Source organism: Equus quagga, chromosome 3 (genome assembly GCF_021613505.1).
Source record: "Equus quagga isolate Etosha38 chromosome 3, UCLA_HA_Equagga_1.0, whole genome shotgun sequence".
Taxonomy (NCBI): domain Eukaryota; kingdom Metazoa; phylum Chordata; class Mammalia; order Perissodactyla; family Equidae; genus Equus; species Equus quagga.
Window position 1 is genome coordinate 75,816,390 of NC_060269.1, and position 15,311 is coordinate 75,831,700.

At 37.7% G+C, this 15,311-nt stretch overlaps 1 protein-coding gene across 1 annotated transcript; it reads left to right on the top strand.

The window, feature by feature from the left end:
* The first annotated feature begins 435 nt into the window (after positions 1-435).
* LAMTOR3 (late endosomal/lysosomal adaptor, MAPK and MTOR activator 3) lies at positions 436-15,022 on the top strand. The gene is made up of 7 exons (XM_046657278.1): positions 436-667; positions 791-836; positions 3,428-3,462; positions 9,298-9,356; positions 10,937-11,070; positions 12,160-12,223; positions 14,168-15,022. Exons 2-7 carry the CDS (start codon positions 828-830, stop codon positions 14,239-14,241), a joined length of 375 nt encoding a protein of 124 aa, XP_046513234.1. The 5' UTR covers positions 436-667; positions 791-827; the 3' UTR covers positions 14,242-15,022.
* Positions 15,023-15,311: the final 289 nt, after the last annotated feature.

The following is a 15,311-nucleotide window of genomic DNA, read 5'->3' on the forward strand; positions in this document are numbered from 1 at the left end:
GCGGGCGCCCCGCGATCGCGGACAGACGAGGGCATGGGTCGGAGGCCTCCTGACCCGGGCTTCTGATCACGGCAGCCTCGTGCTCGCTGTTCAGCCCTAACACCATCCCTTCAAGCTTTTCACCTACGAGGAGAGGCTTTAACGTTAAATCAGAGCCCCGAAGAACTAACGAAACCTATGCACCCGCTCCACACAAAAGTCTGCCGCTGCAGGCCAGAGCCGGGGGGCTCGAGGGCCCGGCAGTCTCGGGAGAAGCCTCCACCCGACGACCGACGACCAGACGTCGGCGCAAGCGCAAGCGCAGGTGGAGGCGGCAGCCCGCGGAGGGCCGGGCCGGGGCGCAGGCGCAGCCGCGCCCTCCGGGTTGCCGCCCCGTCTGCCCGGAAGTCTCGTGTCACCGGGGGCGGAGGCGTAGGAAGTGCTTCCTGTAGGCCGGCGGAGGTCACGAGTCATGTGACGACGGCTTTCTGAGCAGCTTGTCTTTGAAGCTGTCCCCGAAGTGACAGCTGAGAGGCCCGGGCAGCCTAGAAACCCGGGTCGCTGGACCCACCTAGCCCGGTGTCCAGGCCCGGGCCGCAGGAGCGCGGGCAGTGAGGCGGAGGCGAGCGGACGACCCTTCGCCCCTCCTTTGGGCCCAGACCCTGCGGGCAGAGGGGCAGTGGCTGAGGTAAGGCGCCCCGACTCCCTGCGGCCTTCCTGCCGCCCGGGGAGCGCCGGCCGCGCTCGCTAGGTTGGGGTGGGGAGGGCGAGGCAGCCTTGAGGGGAGAGTCACCAGGAGTTTCTCTTCCAGGCGTGGAGCTTGATCCTGCGGGAGAGAGGGGCTCGTCATGGCGGATGTGAGTTCACACCACGCGGGGGAAGGAGGGTGGGGAGTTCGGAGGGGCCGCCGGCGGCCGAGGAGGCGCTTGCCGGGTAGCAGTTGCTTCGTTGTAGCCCTCCATGATTGATTTTCTATAGGATCTGAGTGAGTGACTGATAGGAATAGATTTGCGGGGTCCTGAGGTTCTGCTGGAATGGGGGTGGAGGACACCAAGGTGCCTGAGGTTGAGGAATTGTATTCTTCCCACTCCTCAGTCCTGGGCCCTAAGAGAGGCTCTGAATATTTACCGTTTGACTTTCTAAACGGTGGTTTGCTGCTCCGAAGCTTTTTTTCCACTAAGTGGTCATGATGTTCCGCTAGGTTCATTGTAGCGACTTGAGATGATTTCTAATCGATGGCTCTTTAAAAGCACAGCGATAAAACCGAAATTCTGGGTTTAGGGAATGTAATTGTACTAGTTACTAGAAACAGCAGGGAATTAATACTGTTAACTGCTGTTTATATTTAACATCCTGTTGTTGTTTTGCTTCCATACGTGCTGAGTGTTCTTCTAAACATTGAACGTATAGTCGTTTAATTCTTAGAACAGCTTTTCTGAGGTAGGCGGTGTTATTATTCCTGTGTTATAGATGAGAATGCTAAGGCACAGAGATCAAGTAACCTGCCTCAGGTTACACAGCTCGTAAGTTGTGGAGTCAAGATGCCAACCCAGGCAGTCTGGCTCCAGAGTCCATGCTCTTAACTGCTACGCTAAATGGTCATTCAATGTTAATATGAATCTGATTTTTCTTTTTAGGTTGCAAGATTGTGTTTCGACATTTAGCAACTTTTTATGCCTTTATCACTCCATTTTCTTGGGTGTCTTCCATTATATCTTTGAGACCTTATTATTCTTCAGGCATAATCAAATTACTAAATATCTTTAGTGCATCTGCCTTGCAAAGGTTTCTATAACAAAGGCTGTGGGTGGAATAAAGATGATTAAGGTATAATTCTGCTTAAGGGTTTTTAAAGTTTTTAAAAAAAGTACTTAGATGTCCATGCATTATTGTGTGAAAATTCAAAGGAGAGAGGAATTACGTCTGGTTTGTGTTTATCAGGAAAGCGTATTTGGAGTATTTGGTGGTTGAGATTAGCTTTAAATAATGAGTAGCAGTTTTGTTAAAAGTAAGATTGAGACGGGGAATATTACTAGTAGAATGAATAGCGTAAGCAAATTAGGGGGATAGGAAAGGGAACGATGTGTGTGGAGGAGCTGAGAGTAGTCCAGTTTAGCTGGGGCTGAGGCTGTGTGTGAGGCAGTGGTAAGAAGCAGGACTGTAAAGTTAGTTGTAGACGGTATTGTGAAGAGCCTCAAATGTGTAAAGAATTTGCACATAATTCAGTAAACAGTGCAGAGCCCTGTAAACGTGGTTCTCAACCGTGGCTGCACAGGGAATGGTTTGGGGAGCACCTCCAACCCAGGCATCAGTGTTTATTTTTCTCCTTCCCAGGTGTCTTCCATACCAGGGTTGAGAATCACTGCAGTCATGGCTTTAGCGAAGGGACATGATGTGATTATTAGCACCCTGTAGAATTCTGTGGGATAGAAACAGGAGACCAGCATACCAATTGGGAGGCTAATGCAAATCATAAATAATAAAATGAACCTAAGTTATAAGTCAGTTGAAAAGAAGAAGGGATCAATTTAAAAACATTTGACTTCTCAAGTGATTTGAAAGTGACGCATGTGATGTTAAGATTATATGTTACTCTATGTTTCAAACCCAGATAACGGGATTGGTATTGCCATTAGTGGAAACTAAGAAGGGACTGAGGAGATCTGGATTTCGGATGACACAGGATGAGTTGTGTTTTTTTGTGTGTGTTAAGATGAGAGCAAAGATAAGCTGGTGGTGATAACGTGAAATAAAATAAACATTCCGTTTTGGAGAATAGTGGGGATTAGGGACAGATATCTGATTTACCTCTGTAGACCTCATAATTGATACCTGGATTGTCAGTGAAATTCCCCAGATGAGAGAGCAAAATGAGACAACATGAAATAGTCTTCTGTTTCCTTAGTCCCGATTAGGGTCTGTGCTAACGCTTGACACACGTTGTCATTTATCTTTAGTCGTGAGGAAACTGAGTTTCAGAGAAGTTGATTAACTTACCCACGATCATCGAAGTGATGTTAGAAAGCCTGTCTGTGGACACGGGAAGATGTTCATAATATATTCTCAAGTGAATAGTAATGGGATGCAAAATAATATGAAAAGTATGATCTGCTTTTATAGCTAATCTATATTTGTCTTTCCTATTTCCGGATATGCTAATTACTTTACATGCATCATCTCAATAAACTTGAAAAATAATATTATGACATAGGTTTTATGATTATCCCTTCTCAACAAATAATGAACCTGAGGCTTAGAGAAAAAGGTTGGTTAATTTGCTTCAAGTCACACAACTATAAGTATCAAAATCAGAAAGAGACAGATAAAAACACAAGCAAGAAAGATTATGAATGATGACTTGAGATACCCGAAATGTGGATAGGACAGTATCTAGAGAACCAGTTCAAGGCATATTATTATAATGTGATTTTTTTATATTCTCTTTCAGGATCTAAAGCGATTCCTGTATAAAAAATTACCAAGGTAAAACATTACTAATTCATTATTAAATAATTTCCTCATAACATATGTTGATTTTATGTAGTATTTTGTTTCTGTTTATTTTAGACTAATATTATGTGTATGTTATGCTATTATTTAGCACTTTCAAATACCTAACATAACCCTACGTAGCACAAGAGATGTCCTTTGAATTTGCAGGTAAATAACACGAGGCCCAAAGAAGTTACGGTTTGTCTTACGTTTAAACAGCTAGTGAATGCCAGAGGGGCAGATCTCAGATTTCTTGCCATTTTAGTTTTCAAATATACTGTCATAGTAGTTTACTGAATTATACTATGAAGTAGTTAAGAGTAATTTTAAGGGAAAAAACCTAAGAACTTGCCTTTACTTTTAATATTGATTTGAAGACCTAATTGCCAAGTGTATATAACCCCAAAATGCTAGACTTAGACAGTAGTTCATACTTTGAAAAATCACAAGGCTTTCTTTTGCCTGCCCACAGTCCATTTGATGCACCATTTTATAAATTAGGCTCTTGTGTTGAGGACAGCACACTTCCTTTTAGATATTTTACTGAGCCAAAGGACTGTCACTTTAGTCGAATTAAAATTCACATTTAGTTTGATGTGAAATGATACCTTAGAGTTAAGGGCATGAGAGGGGACTGTAACTGGAGACATCCATTTTCACATTCCGGAATAATTGAACAGCCTTTGAGATAATACAGCAGAATATGTGGTGAGATCCTTGTTTTATTTCTTATCTTCCAAATCTGTTTGCAGTTCAAAAGGTTTTAGATGTCACTTTATTTCTGTAGGTAGGAAAAAAACACTCTTGTTTGGAATTTTTGCCTGAGTTGTTTGGTGTGGTTTGCCTATTGGCTTGTGCCTTTAGGCGGATCACAGACCACTAGAAATAAATGTAATCTTCTGGTTTTATTATATCTGTATTTTTCTTCCATATTCAGGAAGAAAACACTATTGAAGTGTTAAATAATTGTTACCGTTGATTTCACGTTCATGAAACACTTAAGTGCCCCCTTCCTCCTGGTACTGGCAGCCCAGAGTGACAAGCTGCTGGTGCTGCTCTCAGCCTGGCCATTACCAGTACAGGCAGTGCTAGCTTTGCACGCTAGTGCAGGGCGCAGAAATGGCCTTTCAAGCGGAAAGTGTCTAAAGCAGTCTTAGGAAGCAGTGGGAAAATGACAGTTGTTTTGTAACCTTTAAAAAATTTTGTCTAAACGTTAGACCCTTTCATGTTGTTGGTTATATTTAGGGGAATGGAAACAAATGCTAAAACTAATATTTGTTTAATACATTATAATTTAAAACTGTAGAAACATTGAGAATTAGAGTGTTTATTTCTTTGTAAAAAACTTACCAAGAGTAGTTTAGACACTCTTTCCTACTTCTTTTCATATACCATAAGACATATGAAAGGTATAGCCTTAAGATATGAAACAGGCGTCTTTCCTGTGCCTTGGCAAATTGGCATACTCCTTTCTAAGTTTGGATTAGCTTCCAACCTTTTGTCCTGTGTCCTTTCAATGTTGTGAAATCTCTCTGAGGGTTCCTTTAATGTGAAGTTTTTTTGCCGGTGTCACTTCCTCTGCTATGTCTTCATCCTTTTCATCACAGCCAGTTTCCTCATTTATGTCAATAAGTTGTCCTTCACTGAGTTCCTCTGGCTTCACATCTGGTGCACAACAGTGATAGTGTCAGCATTTCCACAGCTCTTTCTTATGTACCTTCATTTACTCTCTATTCGAATTTCACTTCTAGCATTATCACTTTTCATTTCTTGGCTGTATTTCATCTTTAATGGCCAGTTCCCTATTTCAGTTATCTTCTTGGTTTTTTTGGATGTCACATGGTTTATCGCTGGGAGACAAGGAGATAATGAAACTACATGCTTTGCTATCTCTGCATAAACTGAATAGTAGATGCTCAGTGACCAGTCACCAACACACTTTGAAAGAAGTGATGTGATTGGTTGCTGACCACAGTGTGCATCTGTCATTTACAAAGTTATTTACATAGTGATTTGTGAACTAAAGAATTAGTGAAGTTTGTGCTTTATGCAGTTATTCAGTTAATGTACCATAATTACTGAAATTTGGCCCATGCTGTTGGGAGAAGTTTTGTTATTTAACTAAACTGTGGTAGCCAAAAGTTGACCATATTGGAACAGTAAAAGATGAGTGCTTTCTGTATTTACCTGTTGAAGGTTTAGCATCCTTTCAAGGATGCTAAATTGGCCAGGGGGGTGGGATGGGAATACCACACTGGCAACAAAATATGGCAACAGAGGCATAATTGACATTTGTAAAAACATAATGAAAGTCTTTTCATAATGGAAGGAAAGAGATTAGTATCATGTGTGTTGTGGTTTTTTTTTTCTGTAATGACCAAGGCCAGTTTGATTCATAACCATGACCCTTCGTTAATGTAGGCTTATTGAATGCCAAGAGCTGAAGGAATGAAGAAATAATGATATTGAACACTTACAAAGAAAAGTAGTGGGATATACACTTTGATTTGTTACTAGATGTATGTGAAGTTAAGGGATTTGCACACAGGCAGCCTGGCTTCAGAGCTGTGGGTCCATGCTTTTAGTAGTTATACTGCTGTTCCTCTCAGCAACCGTCAGGCAGCTGCAGATGTTAATGGGATGTGGTTTTGTTCATTTTTTTATTCTGTGTTAAATATAGTTCTTGGATTTGTACTTGAAAATCTAGTTGTGACCTGAAGCAGCCTCAGACTTTGTCACAATTGTATGTGTTTCAAAGTAGTCAAATGTTTCATCATTATATGAATAAAACATATTTAATGTTTTCAATTACTAATGTAACATTTGCTTTTTTGGAATAAAAATGTTTGTTGTAGTAAGCTTAAGGTTTAGAGTTCTTCAGAATATTTCATAAATTTTAAATTATCCCTTCTAAAAATGTAGTGTACCTATTAATGCATCATAATTATTTTCAATTATTCATGATATCTGTTCATGTTATTCTTTGTTCAGTATTGGAAACACATTTTATATTTGTGACCTGATTTCTTTAAATGGGTAATGAAGTATGTGAATGATTTTTCTACTTTGTTGGACATTTATCTGTGAATTTGAAATCCATTAAAAAGAAAGTCCCTTTATTTCTAATTCCTCTTTTAGTGCATTAGTTGGCTTTTAAATTAATTACCATGAAAATCAGAAAAAGGAAGCTACCTATGGTGACACAGGTATTTCTAAACATCTTTGTAGTACTCTTTCCCTCTTTTTTAATTTGCTTATTTTTTGAGTAGGCAATACATTCTTAAAGTTCAAGATTCAAGTTGACTGAAGGATGTGGAGTGAGAAGCTTCCCATCCCTGCCCTCCAGCCACACGTTCTCGTCTCAGGGGCACCAGTCGTTGCCTTCAGAGAGAGTTTATGCACCTACGAGCAGACATGTATATAAGCACACGTATTTACACCTATACACGTCTTAGTCAGTTCAAGCTGCTGTAACAAAGGGCCGTAGACTAGATTTCTTATAAACAGCCAAAATGTATTTCTCACGGTTGTAAAGGCTGGAAGTCCGAGATCAGGGTGCCACCATGGTTGGTTTCTAGTGAGGGCCCTCTTCCTGGTTGCAGATTGCAGACTTCTCATATCTGTACTCCCTGGAAAGAGGGCTGGCTAGCTCTCTGGCTGCTTATAGGGACACGATCTCACTCATGAGGTCTCTACCCTCATGGCCTAATTACCTTCCAAAGGCCTCCAAATACCATCACATTAGGATTAGGGTTGCAACATAGAAATTTGAGAGCGACATAAACATTTAATCCATTGCCGCATATGCACGCATATGTCTACACATGCCTTTACATAAATTGTATCTTCATGTACACCCTATTCAAAATTGTGGGTTGTTGCGCTTAACAATAGAACTTTGAGATCAGTCCTTCCCAGTACATGAAGAGCTGCTGCTTGGTTTTTTATGACTGCAGAGTATGCCATTCATTGTAGATGTGTGTCGTAACTTATTTAACTTGTCCTTCTTGATGGACAGTTAGGTTTCTAACCTTTTCCTGTTTCAAACAGTTGACAACTGTGCAAAGTGATTTGTGTGTATACAGGTATTTGTAGAATATATTTTTGTATAATCTACTTTTTAACTTAGAAGAATATATTTGTTTTATGTATTAATTTTATAGAGTGTGTTTTAATCCATAGATAATTTCAGGATTGAATAATAATAGAAAATAATGCCAGTAAATATTTATACACAATTGTTTCATCATTTTTATTTTTATTGTGAGATAGGTAAATGGTTTTGTGTGTAAAATTTTCTCCTCAAATTTTAATAACACTTCTCTGACTTAAAAGTTTTTAACAATGGGATTTTTAAAAAATTTAATTGCAGTATCTTAGGTTAATATAAATATTCTTCATCCCTAAGTTAAAACAATAAGGTTAACACAATAAGGAATGGATAATTCTTGGTTACAGTAGGAACACTGAACATATGAGTTGCTTTCTACAGATATTACAAGATAGTTACAAGGCTATAGATTTTCTGTAAAAAAGTTTGAAAATGTGTTCACACTGTAATTAACACTTGTGCTCTAGGGAGTCTCACTGATAAGTTAGTACTTAGACCGCAGTGGTAAATTATGTCATTGTCGGTGTGAACAGATGACACCCTGGGGTTAATAATAATTAATAGCTTTGAGTGTTAATTATGTATAAGCCTCTACTTTACATGCTGCATTATTTTATTAAATTTCACAATAGCCGAATAAGAGTGTTGACTGAGGTTTAGAGAGGTTTTGTAACTGGCCCAAAGTAGCATAAATAGCAGGAGAGCCTGGACTGGAACCCAGGTCTTTCTAAGTTCAGATCTATAGTCTAGACCATTCTACTCACTCTTCTTACGTAGGCATGGCTGAAAGGATTACTGCATGACCACCTTCTTTCTTTCCTGTTCCTTCAGCCTAGAATGATCTTTCTGCCCCTTCTGCCTTAATCAGCACTGTAACATTTCAGCTGAGGTATCTTCTCCTCAGGGAAGCCTTCCCTGACCTACCTGTCTAACTCAACCCCTCATTTGATAGGCTCTCATAGCCCCACTGAGCTTTTTTGTTTTTTTGAGGAAGATTAGCCCTGAGCTAACATCTCCCGCCAATCCTCCTCTTTTTGCTGAGGAATACTGGCCCTGAGCTAACATCCGTGCCCATCTTCCTCTACTTTATTTGTGGGACGCCTGCCACAGCATGGCGTGCCAAGCCTGCACCCGGGATCCAAACCGGCGAACCCTGGGCCGCCGAAGCGGTATGTGCGCACTTAACTGCTGCGCCACCGGGCCTGCCCCCCACGGATCTCTTGATGGCGCTTGCCACAGTCCTAGTGTTACATTTGGTAGTGTGAGATTGTTTAATTGATAGCCACTCTCCTTTAATTTTGGTGAAGGCAGAGACTATGTTTATTTTTGCTTATGGTCTCATAAATATTAAGTGCTACAGATACTGAGCACTTGGTATTGGAATAAATGAGAGAAAGAAAAATATCTTTTTATCACTGTATCCACTGCTGATAACCTGTCATAGTTTTGTAAACCATGGAATGATAATTAGCAATTTTAGTGGAGACTGAGCTATGTTTTAGATCTTCATTGATAAACTACGTAAATTTGTAAAGATTATAAACATGTCACTAATACACATTCAGTTTCTGAAAGAGTTTTTGCAAACACATTAGAGGAGCTTATGATATCAATAATTGAGTTTCCATGGTTTTTCAGAAATATATGTGAAAATTACCAGTGTGACTTTGAGGTGCATATTTTGAGATAATATTTTAATTTTTTCTTCTTTCTAGTGTTGAAGGGCTTCATGCTATTGTTGTGTCAGATAGAGATGGAGTGCCTGTCATTAAAGGTAAACTGAGCACTTACATGCTAGTGTCATGTTTGCTTTTGAATAAAAATGTGTTCATATCTGAATAGTGCAGAAGGCAAGCATATAAAACCTATTTCAGTAAGTTCAGGAGATGTCTTAGTTTAGGGGGAAATGTTTGCTTTTGCATGTTAAAGACTGGGTTGGAACTTATAACTTAGTACATGTCAAATGTATCATGTTAACGTCCAGAGTTTAAGCATGGATTTATCACAGACCTAGTTTCCCTTTAAAGATGATTTATTAGTAAATCTAAGTGATGAGAGTGGGCATGTATGCCACTGGATGTATTATACACACATACCCCTTGCACTGTATATTTTTTATTAACATCACCGGTAGTTTTAGGAAATACATCCATTCATTTGAATCAGCATTCATTGATTGTTTTGTTTAATCTTTCTTGGTTTTCTGCTCCCTTACTGGAAGTAAGATTTTTTTTAAACCTCACAACTACTTTAATCAACCAGAGTTGAACAGGAATTTTTCACCTAAACAAAAGCTTATTAACCTAAAAAAGAATTTTTCACCTGATTTTCAGCTTTTTTTTTTTTTTAAAGTATATATGTGATACCACAGAGGCTTTGTATGAAGACCATTTTTACTACTTGTGTCTTATGGTATCGTCAGAATGGATGTTCCTAATTATACTGGGATGCTGTAATAGCTTTACCAAAGAAAAATAACGTTCTGCACATTTTGCTTACAATTTATTTTCCACCTGGGATTATCATGTGTCAGATAATTTTAGACTTTAGAATTGAAAGGTAGTTTATAAGTCACCTGATTTAGCTCTTCAGTTTTATAAACCAAGATGCTTAAGTGCAAAGAGTACATTGTCAGCCAAAGTTGCCCATGAGTCAGTGACAAGATAACAGTAGAACCAGTTATCTCCTAATGTGTGGTCCACTGTGCTTTCTAACCCACCATAAAACATAGGTGGCCTTGGGCAAGTCACTTACCGTTTCTCTGTTCTGTCATGAGGGCTTTGAACAAAATAATCTCAGAGATTTTCCAGCTGTAATGTTCTTTCTGAGGATCTCTGTGTTAAAGCCTTAAGCTCTACACTTATCGGTACAGCTAACTCCATTCAGACCTTTTAATGAGAGAAAGAAACTTAAAACAGATGACCGCCTGCAGAATTATTAATATCTATAAATGATACTACTGTGGGTTTTATGAGCACAAAGGTTTTTGAAACTTTTTTCATTGTTTTATTAGTTTGGCTCTCAGCCAAAATATTCAGTTTATTAAGTATACTGATTAATTTCTGTTTTAAGGTAGATATTAAGAAAATATAAACGTTTAGTATTCTTGTAAAAATAAAAAAAATTGTGAGAATCAGCATTTTTTCCCTTCGTTATGGTCACTCAACTTCTGATTGAGCCGTTTTTTCCACCTAAATCGTTGGAGCCTCAGTTAGTGATAACGATTTTCAATATTGTGAAGCATAACACTTGTGCTTGATCTTTTACAGATTTATGTAAAAAAAGAAGGTGCTATAAATTTTCTCCCTACCATATCCACTGCATAATTTTTATTTAAATCATTTGTACTTCCAGTGGCCAATGATAATGCTCCCGAGCATGCTTTGAGACCTGGTTTCTTATCTACTTTTGCCCTTGCAACAGACCAAGGGAGCAAACTTGGACTTTCAAAAAATAAAAGTATCATCTGTTACTATAACACCTACCAGGTAAGTTCGTTATTTAATGGTTTACTGATTTCCACTATTGTTGTTATTTCTTCTATGTAAAATAGTTACCATTCTAAATTTTAGTTTTGAAGGGAATGGAATTTTAAAAATGTTAGCCTTCAAATTGGTTGTGTTAAACTGTAGTAATTTTTTTCACATTTTATACTAGGAATTAATTAATATGAAAAGCAGTTTAAAAGATTGAATACTAACGTACATGTTATTGTGAAAAGGGTAAGTCAGGTCACTACTACCTCCAGTAGGTGGTGCCCTTAGCTTGCAACTGTAATTTCTCAAATGACACTTTTGTTGTAACAGATAAAAAATTTCTTGAGTCAAATGATAAGTTATTTAAATTTGTTATTGCTGCTAATTCATTCATTTGGTTTGGAATGTATATAATCAGTGATGTTATTAATAGTGGGAAAGAAATTAGTTGCTACATACCACTTGATTGCCAGCTGCATTTTTTTCTTCAGAATAAATTAATCACTTCTGCTTTAGAGCAGTGTTTCTCAGAGTGTGGTTCATATACTACTGATGATACACAAGAAAATTTTTTTTATTTTAAAAGTTATGTATTTTTTTCAGTGTGTGTTAGGCAAAAGATAACCAACCCATCTGCCCTTTAATTTCACTGGTAAGGATTGGGTTGAAGCTAAGCTTTTTAAAAAGATAGTTGATTTAAAGTTAATTTATAGTGGTACACAGGAGGCAGAAAAATCATGAAGATATAACTGTTTGAATGATTGGAAAATACTGCCTTTAGCCATTTGATTATCAATTATTGAGCTCCTACTATGTAATTGACACTCGGCTGGGCTGTAGAAATAAAAAGATGAAGAAGACACAGTCCTACCTTCAAGACTTTCCAGGAGAAGTAGTATTAATGTCTCTAAGAGATAATCAGTAACTGTTTTATGGAAATATTTATTTTCAGCTCTTTCATATTTCAAGATGTAATTCCATGATGTTGGACTAGTATCTTACACATTGACCATTTACAAGTTTTTGAAAGATTAAGATATTTTATTTGAATTATACATCCTTTTCACAACACGACATATTTAGATCCTATTTTCTTTTTAGGTGGTTCAATTCAATCGTTTACCTTTGGTGGTGAGTTTCATAGCCAGCAGCAATGCCAATACAGGTGTGTTTTTTCTCAAATATAGCTTTTAATTCTTTATAATACCGTATCTGAGCAGTCTAATATGATAGAAATAGTAGATTTGGAGTCAGAAAACCTGAATTCATGGCGCAGCTCCATCGTCTGTTGCTTATCTCTGAAAAAGTAACGTCTCTGAATTCTATTTTTCATTTCTTTATAATGGAGCTAATACCTGCTTTCTCCATCTTATGGGGTTATTTTCTAGTTCAGATCAGACAGTGTTTGGGTAACTGATCCTTTAAGATAGGAGGGAAAATTAAATTACCTCTTTTTTTTTTTCGAGGAAGATTAGCCCTGAGCTAACATCTGCCAGTCCTCCTCGTTTTTCTGAGGAAGACTGGCCCTGAGCTAACATCCATGCCCATCTTCCTCTACTGTATACGTGGGATGCCTACCACAGCATGGCTTGCTACCTGGTGCCATGTTGGCCCCTAAATTACTTCTTGAATGCTACATCTTGCTCACCTTAAAACGGCTTAAGAAAACCAAAAGAGTAGAGAAGATAATCAAACAAAATACGTGGAATGATCAAGGATGAGTTATTCCATACAGACCAATCTATTAGGGTTTTTAAAATCTGGACCAGTATTGGGAAAAATGAATGTGAGTGAGAATTTAAAGAGTGTGAGTAAGATGAACATTCACCTTCTTGCGGGTTGAAGAATTTGAGCACAAACATGAGGAAGCTGTCCTTTCTGTACAGGAGAGTAAGATCCTGTTACATCCAGTAGCTTTCACAGGGTATTTATGTGTAAAATGGCAGTGTTCAGTTGAATTGTAATTTTTTAACTCCCTTTTGGATAAAGTGGGATTTTTTTAGGGCTGTCTCCTTCATATTTGTCTGCTGTTCAGAACTGTTAGACATTGCTTTTCTGTTTTTTTCTTTCCAAGCTGTTTGAGCATGTTCTGTTCCCAGCTATGTCTCTGAAACCTGTCCTTAGATTCTTCATCTTTAAAATGAGGGGTTAGATTTGATGATCTCTTGTAGCTCTTCCATTTCTAAGTGTTTCGGATCTGTACAATACTATTCGTGAAAACACTTTGTAAATTATCTAGGATAGCAGTGGTGTCAATATTTTAAGTATATTAAACCTCAGTTGTGATAATTCCCCATCACATACTAAGTCATCAGTTGTTATAAATGACAGTAATGTACGGAAGTATATTTTAGTACATGGAACATTTCCTGGAGAATCCAAGTTGCTTTTAACATTCTATGAGAGAGGGGGAGATCTTCGTGTGCACGTAGAACAAGCAGCGTCTAAGGTGTATAGGCCTGCACTCTGGTAAACTAAGGAGAAGCTGGATATGCTCATTTCTAGACTAGTTTGTCTTCCAAATTGATCATTGAACTTCTTTTTAAACATGGAAGTGTATGTTTTATCCTCCCACCATTCATCTTTGAAAGTAATTTTTAAAATTTGAAATACCCATTTATGCTTTAGCTTTATTCAACTTATAAAATAAGTTTCTGATTTTTTTTTTTTTGCTCAAGATTGAAGCATCCTATCTACCTATCTTTTGATAAAGTCCATTAAAATTTGCTCAGGAAAAAAATGTGCCGTTTTTAGTAAAAATCATGTGTATTACTTCTGAATCAGTGCAGATTTTGAAACAATAAGGTATAAATTAAGGTTTTCCTTTCAAAAATAACGAAATTATAGTGTATACAATTCATTTTTTGGTCTTCTAATACATATATTTTTCATTTGTCTACTTTAATAATAGATGAAGAAAATAAACTGTATACAGAATATGGGTATTTTGGTTACTTTGTTAGAATTACAATATTTTGTTTAAGTTACAAGGAATAAACTATGTCTTATTTACTTTTTAGTGAGTAAATTTTGACAAGAGGGAGGTTAAGTCAGACTTTTTCAGGAACATTTTTCTAATGTTTTAATTTTTAAAATCTCTTTGTTTTAGGACTAATTGTCAGCCTAGAAAAGGAACTTGCTCCATTATTTGAAGAATTGAGACAAGTTGTGGAAGTTTCTTAATCTGCCAGCAGTTTCCATGTATACCCTGTCTTCATTATAACAGACACAATAGCAATCCAGCCATCTGTAGACCACAACAGTGCTTTTATCCATGTACTCAAGAAAGGGTCCCCTTTTCCACCTTACACTAAAGAAGGAACCTATAGATATAATGTCTGGACAGATTATCTTTTCTTGTGTAGGGCCTTTTCTTATTTCGTGAGATCTGGGGATACCACAGAAATGGTTCAGTCTCTCACAGCTCCCATGGAGCTAGTCCAGTCACCAAATACAGAGGAGATTCTGTCCGTGGGTCAGAATCAAAATGTTACCTTGATCCACTTGAACCACTAAGTGCTCCCTCTTGTACAATACACCCAGGCCTGCAGAATGTGGCAAACCCTTTTTATTGTGAATAATAATGAGGACATATTTTTCTTCATATTGTTTTATTTCTTTGCTTTGAGTGTAAGGAAGATAAAATGGCTTAGTAAAAGTAATAAAATCAGTACAATCACTAACTTTCCTATGTATATATTATTTTGCAGTATAGATGAATATTACTAATTGATTCTTCTCAGAGGGTGCTGCTCTTTAATGAACATGAAAATGATAGCTAATGGTTTTTTACCCCAGTCTGCTTTCTGTAACCAATCAGTGTTTTAATGTTTATGTGTTCTTTATAAAATTTAGATGTGATTCATTATGAAACCCTGTTTCCAATATTGGTATGTATGTAAACATGATAGTACAGCCATTTTTTTCATATTTGAGTATAAATAAAATAGTATTTTTAAAAGTATAGTTGGAGCACCATATAGGTTTCTTTTCACAGAATTCTTTCGAAAGTTTGAAGAATATAATTAACTTAATTCACACTTTGAACGGCCTGAATAGGTAGTGAGTGTTTTTTGTAGATGTTTATTGTTTTGGAGACTGTTTTACCTAGCATAAACTGTCAGTTGGAAAATAGACCTCATCCATGAACCTCATTTAATCTCTGTGAAATTGGGGTCACATTTCTAGAATATGCCCTTTGTATTTAAGAGTGCAGCCCATCATTCGAGCTTGTTAGTGTCTTCCTAGGTTCT